General features: G+C 61.6%; 1 protein-coding gene across 5 annotated transcripts in view; it reads left to right on the top strand.

Moving 5' to 3' along the window:
• The first annotated feature begins 8,614 nt into the window (after nucleotides 1-8,614).
• Nucleotides 8,615-17,127, top strand: part of RTEL1 (regulator of telomere elongation helicase 1) — a 28,129-nt gene continuing 19,616 nt past the window's right edge. For 4 of the 5 annotated variants that reach the window (XM_082645024.1, XM_082645023.1, XM_082645025.1 and 1 more), the window contains exons 1-10: nucleotides 8,615-8,695; nucleotides 9,398-9,658; nucleotides 10,583-10,778; nucleotides 11,053-11,146; nucleotides 11,658-11,739; nucleotides 11,941-12,001; nucleotides 14,759-14,834; nucleotides 15,274-15,358; nucleotides 15,670-15,735; nucleotides 16,427-16,580. In XM_082645024.1, the coding sequence (XP_082501150.1) occupies nucleotides 9,557-9,658; nucleotides 10,583-10,778; nucleotides 11,053-11,146; nucleotides 11,658-11,739; nucleotides 11,941-12,001; nucleotides 14,759-14,834; nucleotides 15,274-15,358; nucleotides 15,670-15,735; nucleotides 16,427-16,580 (916 nt within the window). In that variant the 5' untranslated portion in view covers nucleotides 8,615-8,695; nucleotides 9,398-9,556. The other variant, XM_082645022.1, reaches the window with a different exon arrangement.

Genomic DNA, 17,127 nt, shown 5'->3' with positions numbered 1-17,127 from the left:
TTGGCATTTCTGTCTGTGACTCCATCCCTCTGTCTTTGTGGCTCTCCATATGTCACGACCTCTCTTTGGATCTTTACGTCTCCATGACTCTCTGTCACTGTGTATCTTCCCGACTCTCCCCCCCTCTGCCGCTCCACGTACTTCTCCTTCCTCCCCTTTCCCTCTCATGGACACTTGCCCGGTCAGTGGAGAGGTTAACCCCCACACTCGTGACTGGGCCAGCACAAACGTAGAGCTTCTGCAGGCAGCACTTTCTTGCGCTGCGCACTTAGGTGAAGCCCTCAGACCCTCCTGTCTGCCCCCCAGCCCACCCCCCATTTGCCCTGTAGTGCGCCCACCGTGGGATGAAATCAGGTTCTCGGCAGACACACACTGGCTGCTCATCAAAAGCCAAAGGGACGGGAGCTGTCCGTTCAGCACCACAGCCTGCCCTCTGGCCTTGCGGGGTGAGTGCCCACAGCCAGTGTCCACACTACCCAACCAGGAAAGGAGGTAAGCCTGCTGAGGCCCTGAGCCTTGTCAGGGGAGGGGAGATGCTCGCTCTCAGAATGGAAATAATTGAGCTCTTCGTGGTTTGTTCATAGCAAGCCAGGCCCCAAAGGAGACACGTGGGTCTGACGTCTCACTGGCTCTCAACAATCCTGTGTGCCCAGTACTGTCACCCCCACTCAACAAAGAGGACACTGGGCCCAGGTAGCTGGGTGACTTGTTCAAAGCTCCTCCAGGGCAACCCCAGGTGGTCTGTGTTCTTTCCACCGCTGCAGTAGGTCCCAAAGACTAGGGGGCTCAGACCCATGCACCTGCCTCCCTGGCTGGAGAAGCTAGTATAGGTCTCTAGAGAGATACTCCACGGAGAGCGACTCCGGCTTCCATGAAAGAGCATGCGTAGTTACCCACAGCAGTCTTCTGTGGGGCAGACAGGTTGGACAAGAAACTTTGTGATGAAATTTCACACAAGATAATGTTTTTAAATTGATTTCACGTAAAATTGGGGAAAATGCTGGTGTAGAAACAGGACACAGGACAGAAGTGACCAGGCCCTGTCTGAGGGAACAGCTTGCTGTGAGCAGGGTCCTCTGACAACCAGTGCGGAGAATGATGTTATTTGATCTAAATGTCCTGATGACCCAGACTCTTCTGGAGACAGCCCAAGAAGTTGTGACGGGAGCAGAGGGATCCTGAGCAAGCAGCAGGGAGAGCCTTTGGGGTCTTGGAGGAGAAGCAGGGCAAAGACACATGACTTGGTCACTGGCTCAGCAGTGTGGGAGGGAGGGCCAGGTAGGGGTAGGCCTCAAAGGGGATTTTGGCCTGACCTGTCGAGTTTGCTTTTTCACAGGCAGAATCTACTCATGTATTACTTATGTCATTAAAAGTTAACTTTAGAAAGGAGGCTGAGGGGTACCTCCCAGGACGTGTGCCTGGGAGGTAGAGGAGGCAGGACCGGGCAGAGCAGCTGTCCAGGAGCAGCAGAGCAGGAGATGTTTGGACACTTGGAGAAGCTGGGGAGGTAGCCAGGCCTGTGCTCAGAAGGGAAGGTGGGCCAGAAAGTGAGAGGGAGTCTGGTCAGAGGCCAGGGAGGAGGGGCCTCGGTCTAACCCTGCCAGCACCCACCACTCTGGCAACAGACACCAGCCCCCTACCCTGACCTTTCAGAGAGTCCTTTCTCATCCCGCGTTAAAACCTCCGAAAGAGTTCACCTTACAGGCCAGGAACCTGGGGCCTCACAGCTGCTCAAGGCCCTCTCTGCCTCAAGCCTGAGATTTTCCCAGGAAAAGGGCTGCAGATTAATAACAGAGGAATTTTACAGACAAATGCCAGGGGCTCCCTTCCAGGCAACTGTCACCTCAGCCTGGAGGGGGGCTGGTGGCAATTCAGGGGCAGGGGGGGGAGCTTGGGCAGGCGAGAGGGGAGAGGGCTGGGGGCTCGAGACCGAGGTCAGAGTCTCCGAGGTCATGGCTCTGCCCGGGGGACAAGTGTCCAACTGGGAAGTGAAGGACTATGTCCCGCGGCTGCAAACAGGGACGCAGCTTGGCGTCTGGGGGTCGTGGAGACCCCCTGGGTTGGTGGCCTTTGAGGACCTTCCTTCTCAGAAGACCCTTCCTCAAGAAGCCCAGTAGGAAGGGGCGCCTCCCCAGGAGGGGGCTTGGGAGTGAGGCCTGCGCTGTGGTCTGGCTGCAGGTCAGAGGGGACTGCATGGTGGGTGGGGAACCGGCAAATTTGGAGAGAGTGAGCAGGGGGCAGCCTGCACCGGGGTTGGAGGTCAGGGCTGGGCCCAGCCACATGCAAGACGGGAGGGTACAGCTGTATCTTCAGAGCCGGAGGGGCTTAAAGTTCCTCTCGTTGCAGAGGGAAGAGGTGGAGGCCCAGAGCTCTCCACAGACATAGCTCCAGCCAGGAAGTGGGGCCTCGAGGCACGCCCTCCCTTTTCTCTCCTCACCAGGACCCTCTCTTCCTTCCCCATCACTGACTTCAGAAAGTCATTAAAAACAAATCTCTACCATGAACTGGATTGCTTTGATCCCCCCTTTATAGTAAATGTTAAACATGCAAAAATGCATATTGGCCTTTTGGATGATGACATCTCAGAAGAGCAAGAGTTAGAAGGCACCAGATCAGCCTAGAGCACCTGGTAACAACAATAATCGTGCTCAAGGGGGATGGGGTGGGCACATCACACCCTTCCTCCAAACTGACTCTCAAGACCAGCCAGCCCAGGCAGACTCCCTCATCAGCCTCATTTCTACAGAGGAGAAGGAGGTGCAGAGAGGGCAAGTGGCACCCCCAAAGTCACACAGCATGCCAGCATGGCAGCCCTGTCACGAGCCCAGGCCTCTGCACTTTCCTGTTGGGAGCCCCATGGTGGGTGGGGGAGGTCTCCCAGAACTAGGAGGGAAGGGGCCCCACAGATTCCCGCTCACCCCTAAAAGGGCCCTGGAGGCTGCTGCTAACTGCCTCCTAACAGATGGGGCTTGTTGCCACCCAGGCTGCCCCTTTCTCACTTGTCAGAGTCGGGAGCCCAGCATGGCAGGAGCTGACAGCAGAATTCACCTTTCTCTGGGAAGTGTGGCTACAGCAGTCATGCTGCCTGGCATGGACTGGACACTCACCCCTTGCCAGGCCCCAGGCCAAGCACTGTCTCCTGAAATAGCTCATTCCACCCTCAGAACAAGCCTAGGGGAGGCGCTGTCACTATCACGGTCACCCAGATGGGGAGATTGAGCCCCTGAGAGTCTACGTAGCAGGTGCAAGGCCTTGCAGCTTGCCAGAGTTGCATGAGGAGATGAACACGAGCAAGTCTACAGAAGTGCCTGAAGAGCTGAGCACCTGGGAAGGACACCAAGACGCAGTGTCCTCAGAACGTAGCCCATCAGGAGGCACTCAAGGGAGAGGCAGGGGCAAAGCTTTCCAATCTATGCACAAAGATGAGGCTAAGAGCAATCCTGCAGCGACCACAGACCAGAGCAGAGGTGACACTTCAAGGCCACTGAGGCACGAAAGTCTGCTCCAATCAAAGATGTGTTTTCAGAGAGAAGCCACAGCTGGTTCACTTACACCAATTTTGGCCACAGTTACCGGCGCTGTCACGTAGCCACTTCTGGGCCAGACCTCTCTCCTATCAAACTGCTATGGCCGGGAGAAGCTGCAGGTGAGCACAGGTGTGTGTACACACAGGCTGCACTCTATAGAGGGCAGTGCTGATGACAGAACATGAAAGGCCCAGCCCCACGTGATGTCAGCTACGAGCAGTTCTCCAGCTGGCACTGCAGTATGTCTTTGCTGGCCATGCTGGACAAAACTGACCAATTGCACTTATGGTCTCCTTTCTTTTTTCTTAAAAAAAAATTTTTTTTTTTTGGCTGCGTTGGGCCTTCACTGTTGCACGTGGGCTTTCTCTAGTTGCTGCGAGTAAGGGCTACTCTTCGTTGTGGTGCACAGGCTTCTCATCATTGCGGTGGCTTCTCTTGTTGCAGAGCACGGGCTCTGGGCATGCGGGCTTCAGTAGTTGTGGCATGTGGGCTCAGTAGTTGTGGCGCACGGGCTTAGTTGCTCCGCGGCATGTGGGATCTTCCCGGACCAGGGATCGAACCCGTGTCTCCTGCATTGGCAGGTGGGTTCTTAACCGCTGTGCCACCAGGGAAGTCCCATGGTCTCCTTCTTGACACCAGGGGTAACTTGGACACCCAGAACAATCCTGGGAAAAAGCATGGGTCAGCAGTGCCCCAAAGTCTGGCCAAGAAGAGGGTCTGGTGCCAGGAAACTCTAAGGTCGGGGGGTCTGGGCCCAAGCCCTGACGGCCAACGATGGTGTGGCTTCGTCTGTGGCCCTCCAGCGCCTAACCTCAGTCTGCTCATGTCAGAGGATGAGAAGGAGGCCTGTTGTGCAGGGGTTTTACCAACGGGGTGAAAAGCTGATAAATGCTCCCAGGAGTGGCTGCCCACTGTCCCCCAGCTCAGGCACAGATGGTGAATGAGGAGGCACAGACCTGCCCCCGTGTGGGACTGGGGCAGCACTGGCGACCCTCACCTGCTGGTCCCAGTATCTCTGGGGATGTCAGGGAGAGGGCAGGGGGCGTATGAAGTCCAGATGGATAAGACCCCCAGATGGATTTGGGGGTGTGTGGTCAGTAACGCACGTGGTCCCCTGCCAGGCTCCTGCATAAGTCACTGGGGGCCAGAACCCCCGGCCCTGAGGGGCGGGGTCAGGGCGTAGCACACGTGGGTGGGCGGAGCTCTGGCGCCTCAGGCAGAAGCGGCGCTGCGGAGAGAGTCGAACTAGCGGGGGAGAGGGGATTGCAGAGAGCCGCCCCCAGGGCGGACGGAAGGGTGGGCGAGGTGACGGGGGGCGGGGGGCCGCCCGCCCGCCTAGCCATCTCGGGCACCGAGTGCAAAGGTGAAGCCCGTCCTGGGAAAGGCAGACTGGGCAGAGCGTTCCTGGGGAGAGCGACCCCCGCGTCCTTGCGCCGGGGGTCGCCTGGCAGCACTCCCGCGTCCAGTATCTGTCCCGCGTTTCCCGCCTCGCCCGGTGCCCGCCCCTCCGCGGCAGCTCCGCGCCTGCTGCAGGCCCGGGAGGAGAGGGTCATTGCCGTTGAGGGCGGTGGTCTGCAGCTGGGGAGGTGGAGCGGAGGGGGAGGGAGGGGCAGACGCCCCCATCCTAGAAAGAAAGGCTCGGAAACAGCGGCAGCCCATCCCCCATCCAAACCCGCAGTGTAAAGGGCGGTGGCTTTTTCGACCGGGGCGGGTGGCACCGTGTCACAGAGGGTGGTCCCGAGCCCGCGGCGGCGAGGGGAGGGGGCGGCGACGCGAGGTGCGGGCGCGGCTCGGCTCAGGTTTCCGTTTCCCGTCTTCTCGCAGCGCCCCCTCCCGTCCCCCGGCCCCTCCGTTGGCGCAGGGAGAGCCTGGGCCCCGCCGGCCCCGGGCTGGGACTCCTGCAAAGGGTCCCGCGCTCCTCCCTCTGACCCCCGAGAAGGCGCGGTCCGACCCGGGTCTGCGGTCGCCGGGCGCCTCCAGGGACCCCGCCCGCATCCCGCGAGCGCGCCCACCCAGGGTTCTCGGAGCCATCCTGAGGCAGTCGCTCCCGGCCTGGTACAGCGGCGCCCCAAGGGGCAAGGGCACCCCCGCACCGATGCCCCCACCCCGAGCGGAGCCCCTGCTCTGTGGCCCAAGTCCGTTAGGCCGGCGCCGCAATCCCTGCCTTATGGGAACCGGGTCTCCCCACCCGGCGGCCCTGAACCCCGTCTCCTGCGGGTTCCGCCCGGAGAGCGCCCGCGCCCTTGCAGAGCGTGGGGTCCGAGATGGGAAAACACTCCGTAATCGGCCCAGCGGTGGGCGAGGCCAGACAATAGCCTCTGCTCAGATCCGCCGCCCCAGGACTCCCGAAGCCCCGGTGCCTACCGGACACGGTGCTGGCCATGGTGCTGGCGGCGGTGGGGTTGCGGAGGCCGGAGAGGCGCGGGCGGTGGCTGGAGCTGCAGTCGGCGAATGCTGCAGTGTCGGGGAGGGGAGGGGGCAAGGGAGGGCAGGAGGCGGGAGCAGCGGGGAGAGGGAGGGAGAGAGAGAGAGAGAAAGCGCCTGGCTGTTGCACAGGCTGCAGCCGTCAGAGGGAGGGGATGATGGGAGGGGATGATGGGAGGGGAGAGATCAGCCTGGGACGCAGAGCTGAGCGCTGCAACCCGTTGCCCATCCTCCCACCGCTCACCACTTGGAGCCGGTGCCCCGCCAACTTGGCTTTGTGCACTCTCGGGGGGATGGCGGAAACAGCCCCCAATTCCCCAGGGTGGGTGCAGCAGGGGCGATAGGCCTCAACATCAAAGTGGGGTAGGAGAGCTCTTCACTGAGGCCAGTGGAGGCTGGGAGGTGCCTTCTGTGCGCCCAGGCTTGTGCTGAGGACAAAGCGAGTCATGGATGGTGAGGGTGGGGGCTGGTCTGGAAGGCCTCCAGGGGCATCCGAGAGCAGCTCCTGAGGCAGAGAAGAGGGTAAATTGATGTGAAGAGGCCTAGAACAAAGGCTTTGGAGCGAGACGGAGACTGGAGCCAATCCCAGCTCTGACATCTACTTGCTGTGTGACTGAGGGCGAGTTTCTGACCTCTCTGGGCCTCCATTTCTCGGGTGTGAGATGAGACAATGGTGTCAGTCCCCAGGTGGTGTAGGAGAGATGTGCACACTTGGTGAGTCGGTGGCGTCCTGCCCCTCCCCCTGCCAGACTCAGGGTTTTGGTTGATACCCCCAAAGGCAGAGCTGTTCCCGCAGTGACCATGTCACCTCTTTGGTGATGAGGATGGGAAGTCAGGCAGAGGGAGCGTTATTCCCATTTTAGGGACGGAGCCACCGAGGCCAAGAGAAATGCTGACTCCACAAGCAATGAAGTCCTAGAGCCAGATCTAGATCTCTGGAAAACCTCGGGAACACACAGAAAGATGAGGAGGGCCCAGGACCCCTGTGTGCACACACAGCAAGCGTGTGACTGGTTAACATCTGTCCTGTGGTCCACATGGGGTCTGGTCCACCGTGGGAGTCCCACAAAGCCTGGCAGAGCAGACGCTCAGTGCAAGTTCGTTGACTTGATCGAGATCGCTGTGCCTGCTGAGTGGGCTTGCTATGGCCAGCCTTCTTTTCCCCTTCTGCTCACCTCTCAGGACTCAGTACCACAGCATTTATGTGTTATAATTAATAGGAGCCTGGGCAGGAGTCCCTATGCACAATGTGTGACCAGGGTCCTCAGCTCCATTTCTGGCCCAGGAGTTTGCCAAGTCTCTGGGTCCTGGACTTCCCTTCCTTGGACTTTTATGGGGGAAATGTCATTACTTTCAGAAGACGGTGGGTGTGGAGGTGAAGAGTGGGACTCCTGGCTCTGGGACTTGCTGCCGTCTTTGGGAAATCTACTAACCACCCACCCTGTGCTTCCTTTCGTCACCTGTAAGGAGTGGGTCATAAAAGCACTTATCTCAGGGGTCGTTGGAATAACAACCGTGTTAATGCCTGCATGGATGATACTGAAATGTGTGCCTAGTGAGCATTCAGCAAGTGTGTGGCTGGGTCTCCTCTTCTCCAAGCTCCCTGCTGAGATAGGCACTCTACTGTCCCCTCACTGGAACAAGTGGGTGTGGGTGGATGCCAGTGTGTGCCAGGGGCTTCCCCAAGCATGATCTCACACACATCAGCCTAGACACTCATGTGGCATTCAAGTGCCATCAGTGGGAAAACATCTGGACATTAAACAGCCCACGAGACCCTCTAAAATCAGCCTTGCCAGCTGACTGTGGGCTGTCACTTCAGCGTCCATTTCTTCCTGGTGCTCTTTGGGGCATGCTGGGGTCACCTAGACAAACACTTCTTTTTTTAAAAAATATTTATTTATTTGGTTGCACTGGGTCTTAGTTGCGTCTCATGGGCTCCTTAGTTGTGGAATGTGAACTCTTAGTTGCAGCATGCATGTGGGTTCTAGTTCCCTGGATCAGGGATGGAACCTGGGCACCCTGCATTGCGATTGCAGAGTCTCAACCACTGCGGCACCAGGGACGTCCATAGACAAACACTTCTGACCACACAGAGCTGTGCAGACCCCTGGAACCTCTCTGTTGACTGCCAGCTGGTGCCCCTGGAACCTCTCTGTTGACTGCCAGCTGGTGCTCGGTGCTGGGGATTCAGAGGTCCCGCCCTGACCAGTGGGGGACATTGACCGGAAAAGCGGCTGGACCCAGAGAACAGTAAGGAGAGGAGCTGGTGAGGCCCTCAGGAGCCGAGTCATGGGCAAGGAGCAGCCATTTGCGAAATTTAGGGAGAGTGATCAGCTCAGACTCGAGGCTTAAAAAGACCTCTGGGTCTTTCGAGAAAAGGGGAACCACAGGAAACCTGTTAGAAGGCTTGTGCTGTTGTCCGGGCAGTTGTCCGAGGGGGCTTGGCCCAGGGGGGAAGTGGAATGGAGACCCTGGTGGGGAGGGAGGAGACGGCGGGACCCCAGGTTCGTGCCCCCGGACGAGGAGGTGCCGGTCACCGGGTTCAGGGTCAATGGAAGGGGCGGGTGGGACGTGGAACGCTGCGCGCCAGCAGAGCGCGGACCCCGAGGGAGGGGACCAGTTTCCGGCCGGAGCACTGCGCAGCGGACCGGAATTGGGGGCGGAAGTGCAGCGCGTTCAGGGATGACTGCGCGCCTAAGCCCGCAAGGTCGTACCGGCTGCCTGCTGAGGACGCGGTGGTGGTGAGTCGGACGGACTGGTGCGACGTCTTGGAGATCCCGGTCGTGGAAGGCTCCCCGCGGAGACCCTGGCACTGGAACCTGTGCCCAAGCGGCGGCTTCCGCAAGTGCAACTCCCGGCAGGCCCCGTGCAGCCCTCGGGCCGCGCGCTGGCGATTTTGGCGCGCTGCATTGTGGGGCGCGTAGTGCCCGGCTCCGCGCTCGTGGAGGGGGCCGGGCCCGCGGGAAGGGCGGCCCGGCGGAGTTTAGGAGCGCGGGCTGTTAGTCCGAGTATCCAGGCGAAACCAGGCCTCGGGAGGCTGAGTGGTTTGCTGGGCGCCCCACGGATTCGCGTCCCAGGTCAGAGCAGCACACGTGCTCTTTCGCTGCCCACCTGGGAGGGATGGGGCTGGCCCGTGGAGCGGAGGGTTGGGAGCCGCAGGGGCGGGGGGTCCCGACCGGCCCAGGCTGGGGGGGCTCCGCTGGGAACTGTGGCCCCTCAAGCTCTGGCGGAGGTCAATACAATGTTATTGAGGGTGGAGCACGTGGAGCTGCATGGGGCGGGAGAACAAGGCAGGGCCGACATCTCTCCGAGCTCATTGTGACAGGATGTTACAGGCTCGCCTTCGGACCTGTCTGCGGAGGCACTGCCTGAGGGGACTGGTGAAGTGGCTTGGCGCTCGGGAAAGGGTCGCTACAGTCTTGTCATTGTCGTCTCTGCCATAGGGGCTCCCGTGGAGAACGTGTCCCAGCGGCACAGGCTGGCATAACTTACCTGGAGCGGCTGAGACCCTGTGATGTTCGGAGGGGGGTTTGTCTCGCAGACCCACACAGCCTGCGTTTCAGCCAACCTCTGTGTCCGCCCGAGACCGGGAGTAGGCCAGTATGCCCAAGATAACCCTGAATGGTGTGACAGTGGATTTCCCTTTCCAGCCATACAAATGCCAAGAGGAGTACATGAGCAAGGTCTTGGAGTGTCTGCAGAAGGTGAGGCTGCAGACTGAGGGGCTTGTAACCGGGGGATGGGTCAGAGTGGGTAGAGCCTCAGCAAGACCTAATGTACGTCCTGTTTACTCTGGCCAGGTCCTATTGGTGACGCTACCCTTCTGGACGTGGGAGTCGACCATAAATAGGGCTCATGTTTTAGGTGGGGTAGGAGAGATGCTACACAAACAAAAAGCATAATTCTAGACGGTGAGGAGTGCTGTAAAGAAAAGACATAAGGTGATAGGCTTAAGAGTGCCTTGGGGGCCTCTCTGCGCAGGTGGAATGTGAGCTGAGGCCAAGCGATGAGGAGCGGCCAGCTGAGGGCCTGGAGGAAGTATTTCCACACAGAGGGACAGGTGGTGCCCAGCCCTGGTTAGGGGAGGTCGTTAAACCTCAGGGGGTGCAGCTTGCTTTCTGCTGGGTTTCTGGGCATGCCCTCTTGTACCCTGCCCAAGCCCCCAGCCCTTGAGGGCTGCCTCTGTAGCTGGGGCCATATTCCCATTCCTGCGGCAGCTGGGGACAGCTTTGCGGACATGCCTGTGTCTGCCCAGGTTTCCACTCAGGCTACCGGCTGAGAGCTATGTAGACCGTCAGATTCCATTCAGGTAGTGTAACTGCTTGGATCCAGAATCACAGAATCAAACTCCTTTTCTGGTGCTTGACACCTAATTAGTCATCTTCCTATTTATATTAGGCTGAAAAATACTGTGGTATTTTGGGTAATGCTCTGTAAATTGTTTTCTAACGAGACCTGGTTTGACCTACAGCTTTTGGTTTGAGAGTGGAGAGGTCCTGCGGCACTTTACGTCCCCCGCTGAGTGGGGCCAGAGCTGCCCCGGGGCTGCAGGGCTTGTCTCAGGTGGGCTGTGTGGCCTGCGGAGCCTGCCCCTGCTTCCCCGTGACCCTGTTCCCCACCCCATTTAGAAAGTGAACGGCGTTCTGGAGAGCCCCACGGGCACGGGGAAGACGCTGTGTCTCCTCTGCAGCACGCTGGCCTGGCGAGAGCACCTCCGAGACGCAGTCTCTGCCCGCAGAATTGCCGAGAGGGTGTCAGGGGAACTCTTCCTTGACCGCGCCTTGGCGTCCTGGGGGAATGCTGCCCTGGAAGGAGATGTCCCAGGTGATGCCCCTTTTTGCCCCTCTCCTGGCCCCGGGCTGGGAGGCGGGGAAGGAAGGAGGGTTGTAGCTGCCACGTCATTTCTCGCCGTCCTGGCTGTAAACCTAGGGTCAGAGCCTTAGGGCCAAATGAGGACCCTGCAGAGACCCACTGCACTCCTTCATGTAGCGAGCATCGGGCATCCAACGCTTAGCTGTCCCCGGGCCGAGTTAGCTGAGTGCCCCGGGTTAACTGCACACGTGGGCCGTGACCTGTCCTGTTCCCTTGTGCCGGGCAGCGTGCTACGCGGACGTCCCAAAGATCATTTACGCCTCCAGGACCCACTCGCAGCTCACTCAGGTCATCAGTGAGCTCCGGAGCACCTCCTACCGGTGGGTCAGGCGGCGTCCACCCCTGCCTCGGGGTCACGGGGGTGTTCTGCCTGGACCCCACCCTGGGGACGCGCCGTGCTCTGGCTGTGGGGCTGCCGCCCTGACCTCAGGCTCATACCCTGAGCTCCTCGCAGCCATCGGGGTGTCAGCTGTGGGTGTGGGTCAGGGCAGCTGCGCGGGGGAGGCCCTGCCCCGTGTTGGACCCCCCAGCACTGCTGCAGGAGAGTTGGTGTCCCCTCCCCGCCGGCCTCCCACGAGAGGGAGCATGCAGGTGGCAAGGTCTCCCCAAGGTCTGCCCCAGTCTCTCGGCCTCGCCCTGGACACTGACTCAGCGGGCCGTGCCACGTGAAAGCCCCTCTCGAGCCGACCCAGCCACTCCCTCTGGCTGCCCGGCGGGCGTGTGAGCCAGGCTTCCCTGGGCTTTGGGTGCAGCCACGTGGCTCCTGCCGCTGGACGGCGCTGGGGGACCCGCCCTCTGATCCTTGGGCCCCCCAACCGTCTCCTCCACCAGGCCCCGAGTGTGCGTGCTGGGCTCCCGGGAGCAGCTGTGTATCCATCCTGAGGTGAAGAAGCAGGAGAGTAACCACATGCAGGTGAGCTCCTGGGGCGCCCGGCCTGGCCTTGGCGCGTCTGCTGCTGCTGCGTGGGTGCTGCCCGGGCTTTAGAGCCCCCAGCTGTGCCCCTGGGGGACGGAGGGGTAAAGAGCTGGCGGGGGTGGAGCTGGCAGGGGGTGCCTGGCTGGGGCTGGGGCAGGGCTCGGCCGTCACACGAGCCCAGACCTTGTCCTCACCCAGGTCCATTTGTGCCGCAAGAAGGTGGCAAGTCGCTCCTGTCACTTCTACAACAACGTGGAAGGTGAGAGGGCTGCAGGGGGAGGGGAGTTTGGGCGCCTCTGAGGGCTGGGCTCAGCGGCCTCCTGGGCTGCTGGCTGCTGCCCCTCGGCGCTCCGGCCTGGCTGTCCCCCGCGCCGGGCTGTCGAGGTGCCCGAGCTCTGTCTCCTGATGACCGGCGTTGGCTGGCGTGCGTGCAGAGCAGCGCACGCGGTGGGGCCGAGGAAGCGCCTGAACCGTGCAGACAGCATGCTTTGTGCAGAGTGCGTGCTCCCTTCTGGAAGGCTGGAAATTGGGCGCCTGCCAGGCAGGGGTGCCCATGTGAGCGGCCCCCAGTGCCCCCCTGGGCGCTGGGTCTCTGGAGAGCATTTCACTCGTCGTCTCAGCTCGTTCTGGGGGTGTCAGCCAGGGAGGGGGTTCTGGAAGTTCCTCCACGTGTTTTTCCCTTTGCTGATTCTGTGCTGCATCCTGTCACTGCCGCCTGTCACTCGGTGGGTATGACGTGCCCTGAGCCCCTGGGGTCCTCCCAGTGACGACTCCAGCCTCATCCAGAAACGCGTGAGAGCGGGAAGCACAGTGTCTGTGATGATGGCAGCCTGGGCGCGGCGAGGCCGTGTGACCGCGGGTGCCCGGGGCCCTGGGAAGGGAGCCCTTGGTCTCCTGTCCCCAGCTTTCTTGGGGCCCAGAGTGGAGGGGCGGCACTGGTGCCCTTGCCTCCAAATTCCTGCTTCTCCGCCTGTGGCTGCCCTTTGTGTCGGTCAGGACTTCTGGAGCCAGAGGTGGTGGCAGAGTGGCTTCTCTGTGGTGTGGCCTTTCCAGACAGGGCTGTGTGGCCTGGGGGTGGAGTCAGGGTTCCTTCTGTTTCCTGCCTTAGGGTTGGGACTCAGACCCTGCGGTGAGCCGGGCCCCGGAGAGTTCACATTGGTGACCCGCAGGCCACCGTCTACTCGGGCTGGGAGATCCCAGCGGGCCAGGCCTGTGCTAGGCAGTGGGTCAGGACAGCAGTACAGTCCCAGAGGCCTGAGCTGGGAGTCCCAGCGCCCTTGGAGAGATGGAGGGGGGTTGCCTGATGCGGGCTTGGGCTCCGGCGGGCCGGCTGTGGGTAGGGCTGCACGGCTTGGCCTCTGGGGCGATGACCCAGGGTCCCAGGCTCGTTCCTCACCACCTTCCCCTTGGCGGTGTCCCTTGGTCTGGTGGCGCCGAGGACCCTCAGGACAGCAGTGAAGTGTAAGGCTGAGGATGGCCTGAGGCAGCTGTCGTGGCCCCGGGCTGGAGACCGCTGGCCGCCGACTCTGCTGCCCCGTCGGCGTCGGGCCTGTGGGTGTCAGGTCACCTGAAGGCTGCTCTCTTGTCCTCGTTCCCCCACTGCTCGGCCCTCTGCCCTCAGTCCTGCCTTCCCACGGGCCCTGGCGTCAGGCCCCTCCCCGCTGCCCCAGGCCCTGCATGGCAGAGCAGGGGCTGTCCCAGCTGGCCTGCTGGCTCCAGCCTCTGTGTCCCCTCCCCAGCCCCTGCCCCTGCTCTGCTGTGCTCCCTCCGCCTGCTCGTCGAGGGCATCCGCTCACCATAAGCCGGTGTACCCTGGCTGTCTCAACCTCCTTTGCCAGCTGACCCACGGGATGCAGTGGGGTGTCTCCAGCAGGTGCCTAGGCCTTGGAGGGAGAGAGGAGTGGGAGAGACCCCAGGAGGGGTCTGAGAGGCGTGCCGAGTGGGACCCTGCCCGGCTGCGGGAGCAAGCAGTGTGGCCCGGCCAGGCCCCTCGTCCTCTTCTCCACTGTCGCCTCCTCTCTACTGCCCTCTCTTCCTCGCCCCCCCTCCCCAGCCCCCCTCGCCCCAGGTAGGTTACGGAGCTCTGGGGCCGGCCTGCCGCAGAGCGTGTCGACTGCCTGGTCTGTTGCTATGGTGCTGCTGAGTGGATGGCTCTTCTTCCCTCCCCTGCCTGCTGTCTGCGGGGGGGCACCCTGGGGGCAGTCGCTGCTGAGGGCCTGTGTGTCCCGGTCTGTGCAGTTAAGGGCTGGGCCTGGTACCTGCCCCAGTGGAGCTGGGAGCCGGGGACCTGGGTCCACATGGGGCTGCCCTGAGACTCTGGGTGCTTATTAGAGGAGACCTTTGCTCCCATCTGCTGGGATAGGCCTGGGTGTTGCTGGGTTACAGTACTTCCCTGGCCGATTCCTACGGGCCCAACTGAGGGGCCTGTGTCCCTTCTTGAGGCCCGTCCTGCCCAGGGACACACAGCCAGCAGGGAGTGGGGCCTGTCGGGGCTGCATCCTGAGGAAGGGCCCCAAGGCTGCAGGGCCTCAGGTGGGCTCTGCGCCTCCCGCCCGCCCGGCCCCAGCTCTGTACCCCTGCCCGGGCAGCATAGGCAGGGACAGCTCAGTGTTCTTGGTGCTGGCCGTGTGGAGCCTGGCTTCCTTAAGAGGGAGACTCTGGGCTTGTTCTTGGGGGGGATGGTGAAATGAGAGGAAGGGACTTGGTGCCAGACTGAAGCCTGATTGCAGGGCAGGTGCCCCGGGGCTCATGGGAGCCACCCGGCCTGGAGAGCATCTGGTGATGACAGGCTGAGGGCCGGCCCCCACCCCACCCCACCCCGGGGTCTCCTCTTGGTATTTAGCCTTAGGCGTGCAGCCGCCCAAGGCACAGAGCAGGGCTCCCTTGGGACTCGCTTTAGGCTTGGCACCCTCCCCAGGGGCTGCCTGTTGCCAGGAGCCATTCCATCCCGGGTGCCTCCTGCGGTCCGGGGACTCTGGACCAGAGAGCCTGTGTTTACTCCTGCCCGTGTCCCCAGAGAAGAGCCTGGAGCCGGAGCTGGCCAGCCCCATCCTGGACATTGAGGACCTGGTCAGGAGCGGGACCAGGCACAGGTAACCCCACCAGGGCTGGGCTCCCTCCACGTGCAGAGGCAGGTCCATTTCTCTGCTGAAGTGTTGTAAGAAGTGAGATGCTCTTTCCCAGCCCCCAGCCCCCTGCCCCCGCCCGGTGGGCCTTTGTTCTTGGGGCCTCCAGCTCGTCCGGAGAGGATACTGCCCCTCCTCTCTGACGCTGGCTGCGACCTCCTAGCTCCAGGGCTCCGGTCGTGGTGACACATGCCCGACTGTCCTGCTTCTCACCATCTCATCCACCTGCCCAGGATCAGGCAGATCTTTTTGTATATTTTTAAATGGGTGACCCACTCACATGGTTGAAAACTGATGGTGTGAGGGGTGGCCGGCACGCCTTCCCGCCGCCCCAGGCCCCGGCGCTCTCACGCCCCGGGGAACCCTCCCAGCCTGCGCTGTGCCCCAGCACCTCCCCTCCCTCCAGACTGTGCCCCTACTACCTGTCTCGGAACCTGAAGCAGCAGGCCGACATCATCTTCATGCCCTACAACTACCTGTTGGACGCCAAGGTAAGGCCTCGGCCTGCGTAGCTGACGGTGCCTGATGGCAGGGCGTGTCCCGGGCTCGGGAGGGGCCGGCAGAGCCCGTGCTGGGATCAGACCTTCGCTCGGAGCCAGCACTTGGAGCCGCAGGCTCGCACCAAGGGACCAGCCCCTCACCGGCCCGAGGCTGTGACTTGTGCTGAGCTCTAGGAGTGTGTGGCCTGGTAGGAGTGAGGGGACCCCACGCGGCCAGGGTCCATGTCCCTCTCTCCAGCTGGACCCCACAAGGCCACCTGGGAGCATCAGCCACAGCCTGGCGTCCTCCTCTCTTGGTGTAGAGCCGCCGTGCACATGGCATCGACCTGAAGGGGACGGTCGTGGTCTTCGATGAAGCTCACAACGTGGTGAGTGTCTGGGTGGCCTTCCCGACACCCCCTTCCTCCTGCCCACTTTCTTGCACACAACAGCTGGGCCTTTCTGTCCAGACCCCCGCGTCTCACCGTCAGGACCAAGCAAAACTGGGCAAGGTGGGCCGCCGACCTGTGCCCACCATTTGCACGCAAGACCCCCAGACCCTTCCTGCCATCTCATTCCTTCTCTTCCCTTGTGTCCCTGGTGGCTGCCTCCCTGCCGCCTGCTCGCCCTGCCCCTCCTGTCCTGTGGCCTCTGTCAGGGCCCAAGGACCATGTCTCCAGGAGTGGTGGTCCTTGACCAGAGCACTGGAGGAAGGCCACCTGGGGAGCCTGGAGGGGTCCACAAGAGCCTGGCATCCTCAGCCCCACTGGGGTCCAGGCAGTTGTTGCCATGGGGACGGTGGGCCCATGGGCCAGATTCGGCTTTCGAGAGAAGCTAGAAGCTAGAGCTTAATGGGAAATTTTCTAACTATAAAATGTAGGCAGCTCAAGTAAAATTGTTTTCAAACACTGTCTGAGCCAGACATCCATCTCTGGACCAGTTTGAGACCCGGCCTTGAGAACACAAGGTGGGGCTTGGGCGGCTCTTGCTTCCCCTCCCTCTGCCCGCCCCCCCCCCCCACCTCCGCCTCATGGAGCCCCGTGATGGGTGTGCTCGTGACGGGTGTGCTCGGGCTCACAGGAGAAGATGTGTGAGGAGGCCGCATCCTTCGACCTGACGCCCCATGACGTGGCTTCGGGCCTGGACGTGATAGACCAGGTGCTGGAGGAGCAGACCAAGGTGGCGCAGCAGGCCGACCTCCACCCGGAGTTCAGCGCGGACTCCGCCAGCTCAGGTGTGCTCGCGGGCCGGGACCGCAGACCAGGCGAGGGGCCAGTCTGCCCAGGGCGCTTCTTTCAAGTCTGCCTCAGGGGCAGCGCCAGCCTCTGTAAGAGTCTTCTTGGCCTCACAGATGGAGGTGGGGAGGTGGGTACCGCCCAGCCTGTCAGCACTTTCTCAAGTCCTTTTCACTGTTTTCCGGGGGTGTGAACTTGCCTCTGCTGCATAGAAGTGAAAACCAAGGGTGTCAGCCGTGATGACATTTGGTAATGACCTGCGAGCATCGCCCACAGGAACGACGCTCAGAGAGTCGAATCCCGCGTTTTCCTTTTGCAGCAGTGATTGCGGTGTGTGTAGGACGCAGTTGGTTTGTCCAGACGTTCTGCGTGGCCTTCGTTAGTGTTAGGAATCCACCTTTCACTCACCAGACCACTTTGTAGCGAGCGTTTCTCCTGTCGAGTTGCTGCAGGTTCGTAGCATTTGCGCCCGGCCCTGTGGACGTCACCCACGTCCCGCCGTGTCCTTCACGCGAGTGTGGGGCGGGGCGTGAACAGCCTCAGCTT

The sequence above is a fragment of the Mesoplodon mirus genome, assembly GCF_964341445.2.
Source record: "Mesoplodon mirus genome assembly, chromosome: 15".
NCBI classification, from domain to species: domain Eukaryota; kingdom Metazoa; phylum Chordata; class Mammalia; order Artiodactyla; family Ziphiidae; genus Mesoplodon; species Mesoplodon mirus.
This window is presented reverse-complemented; position numbering and strand designations above follow the sequence as displayed.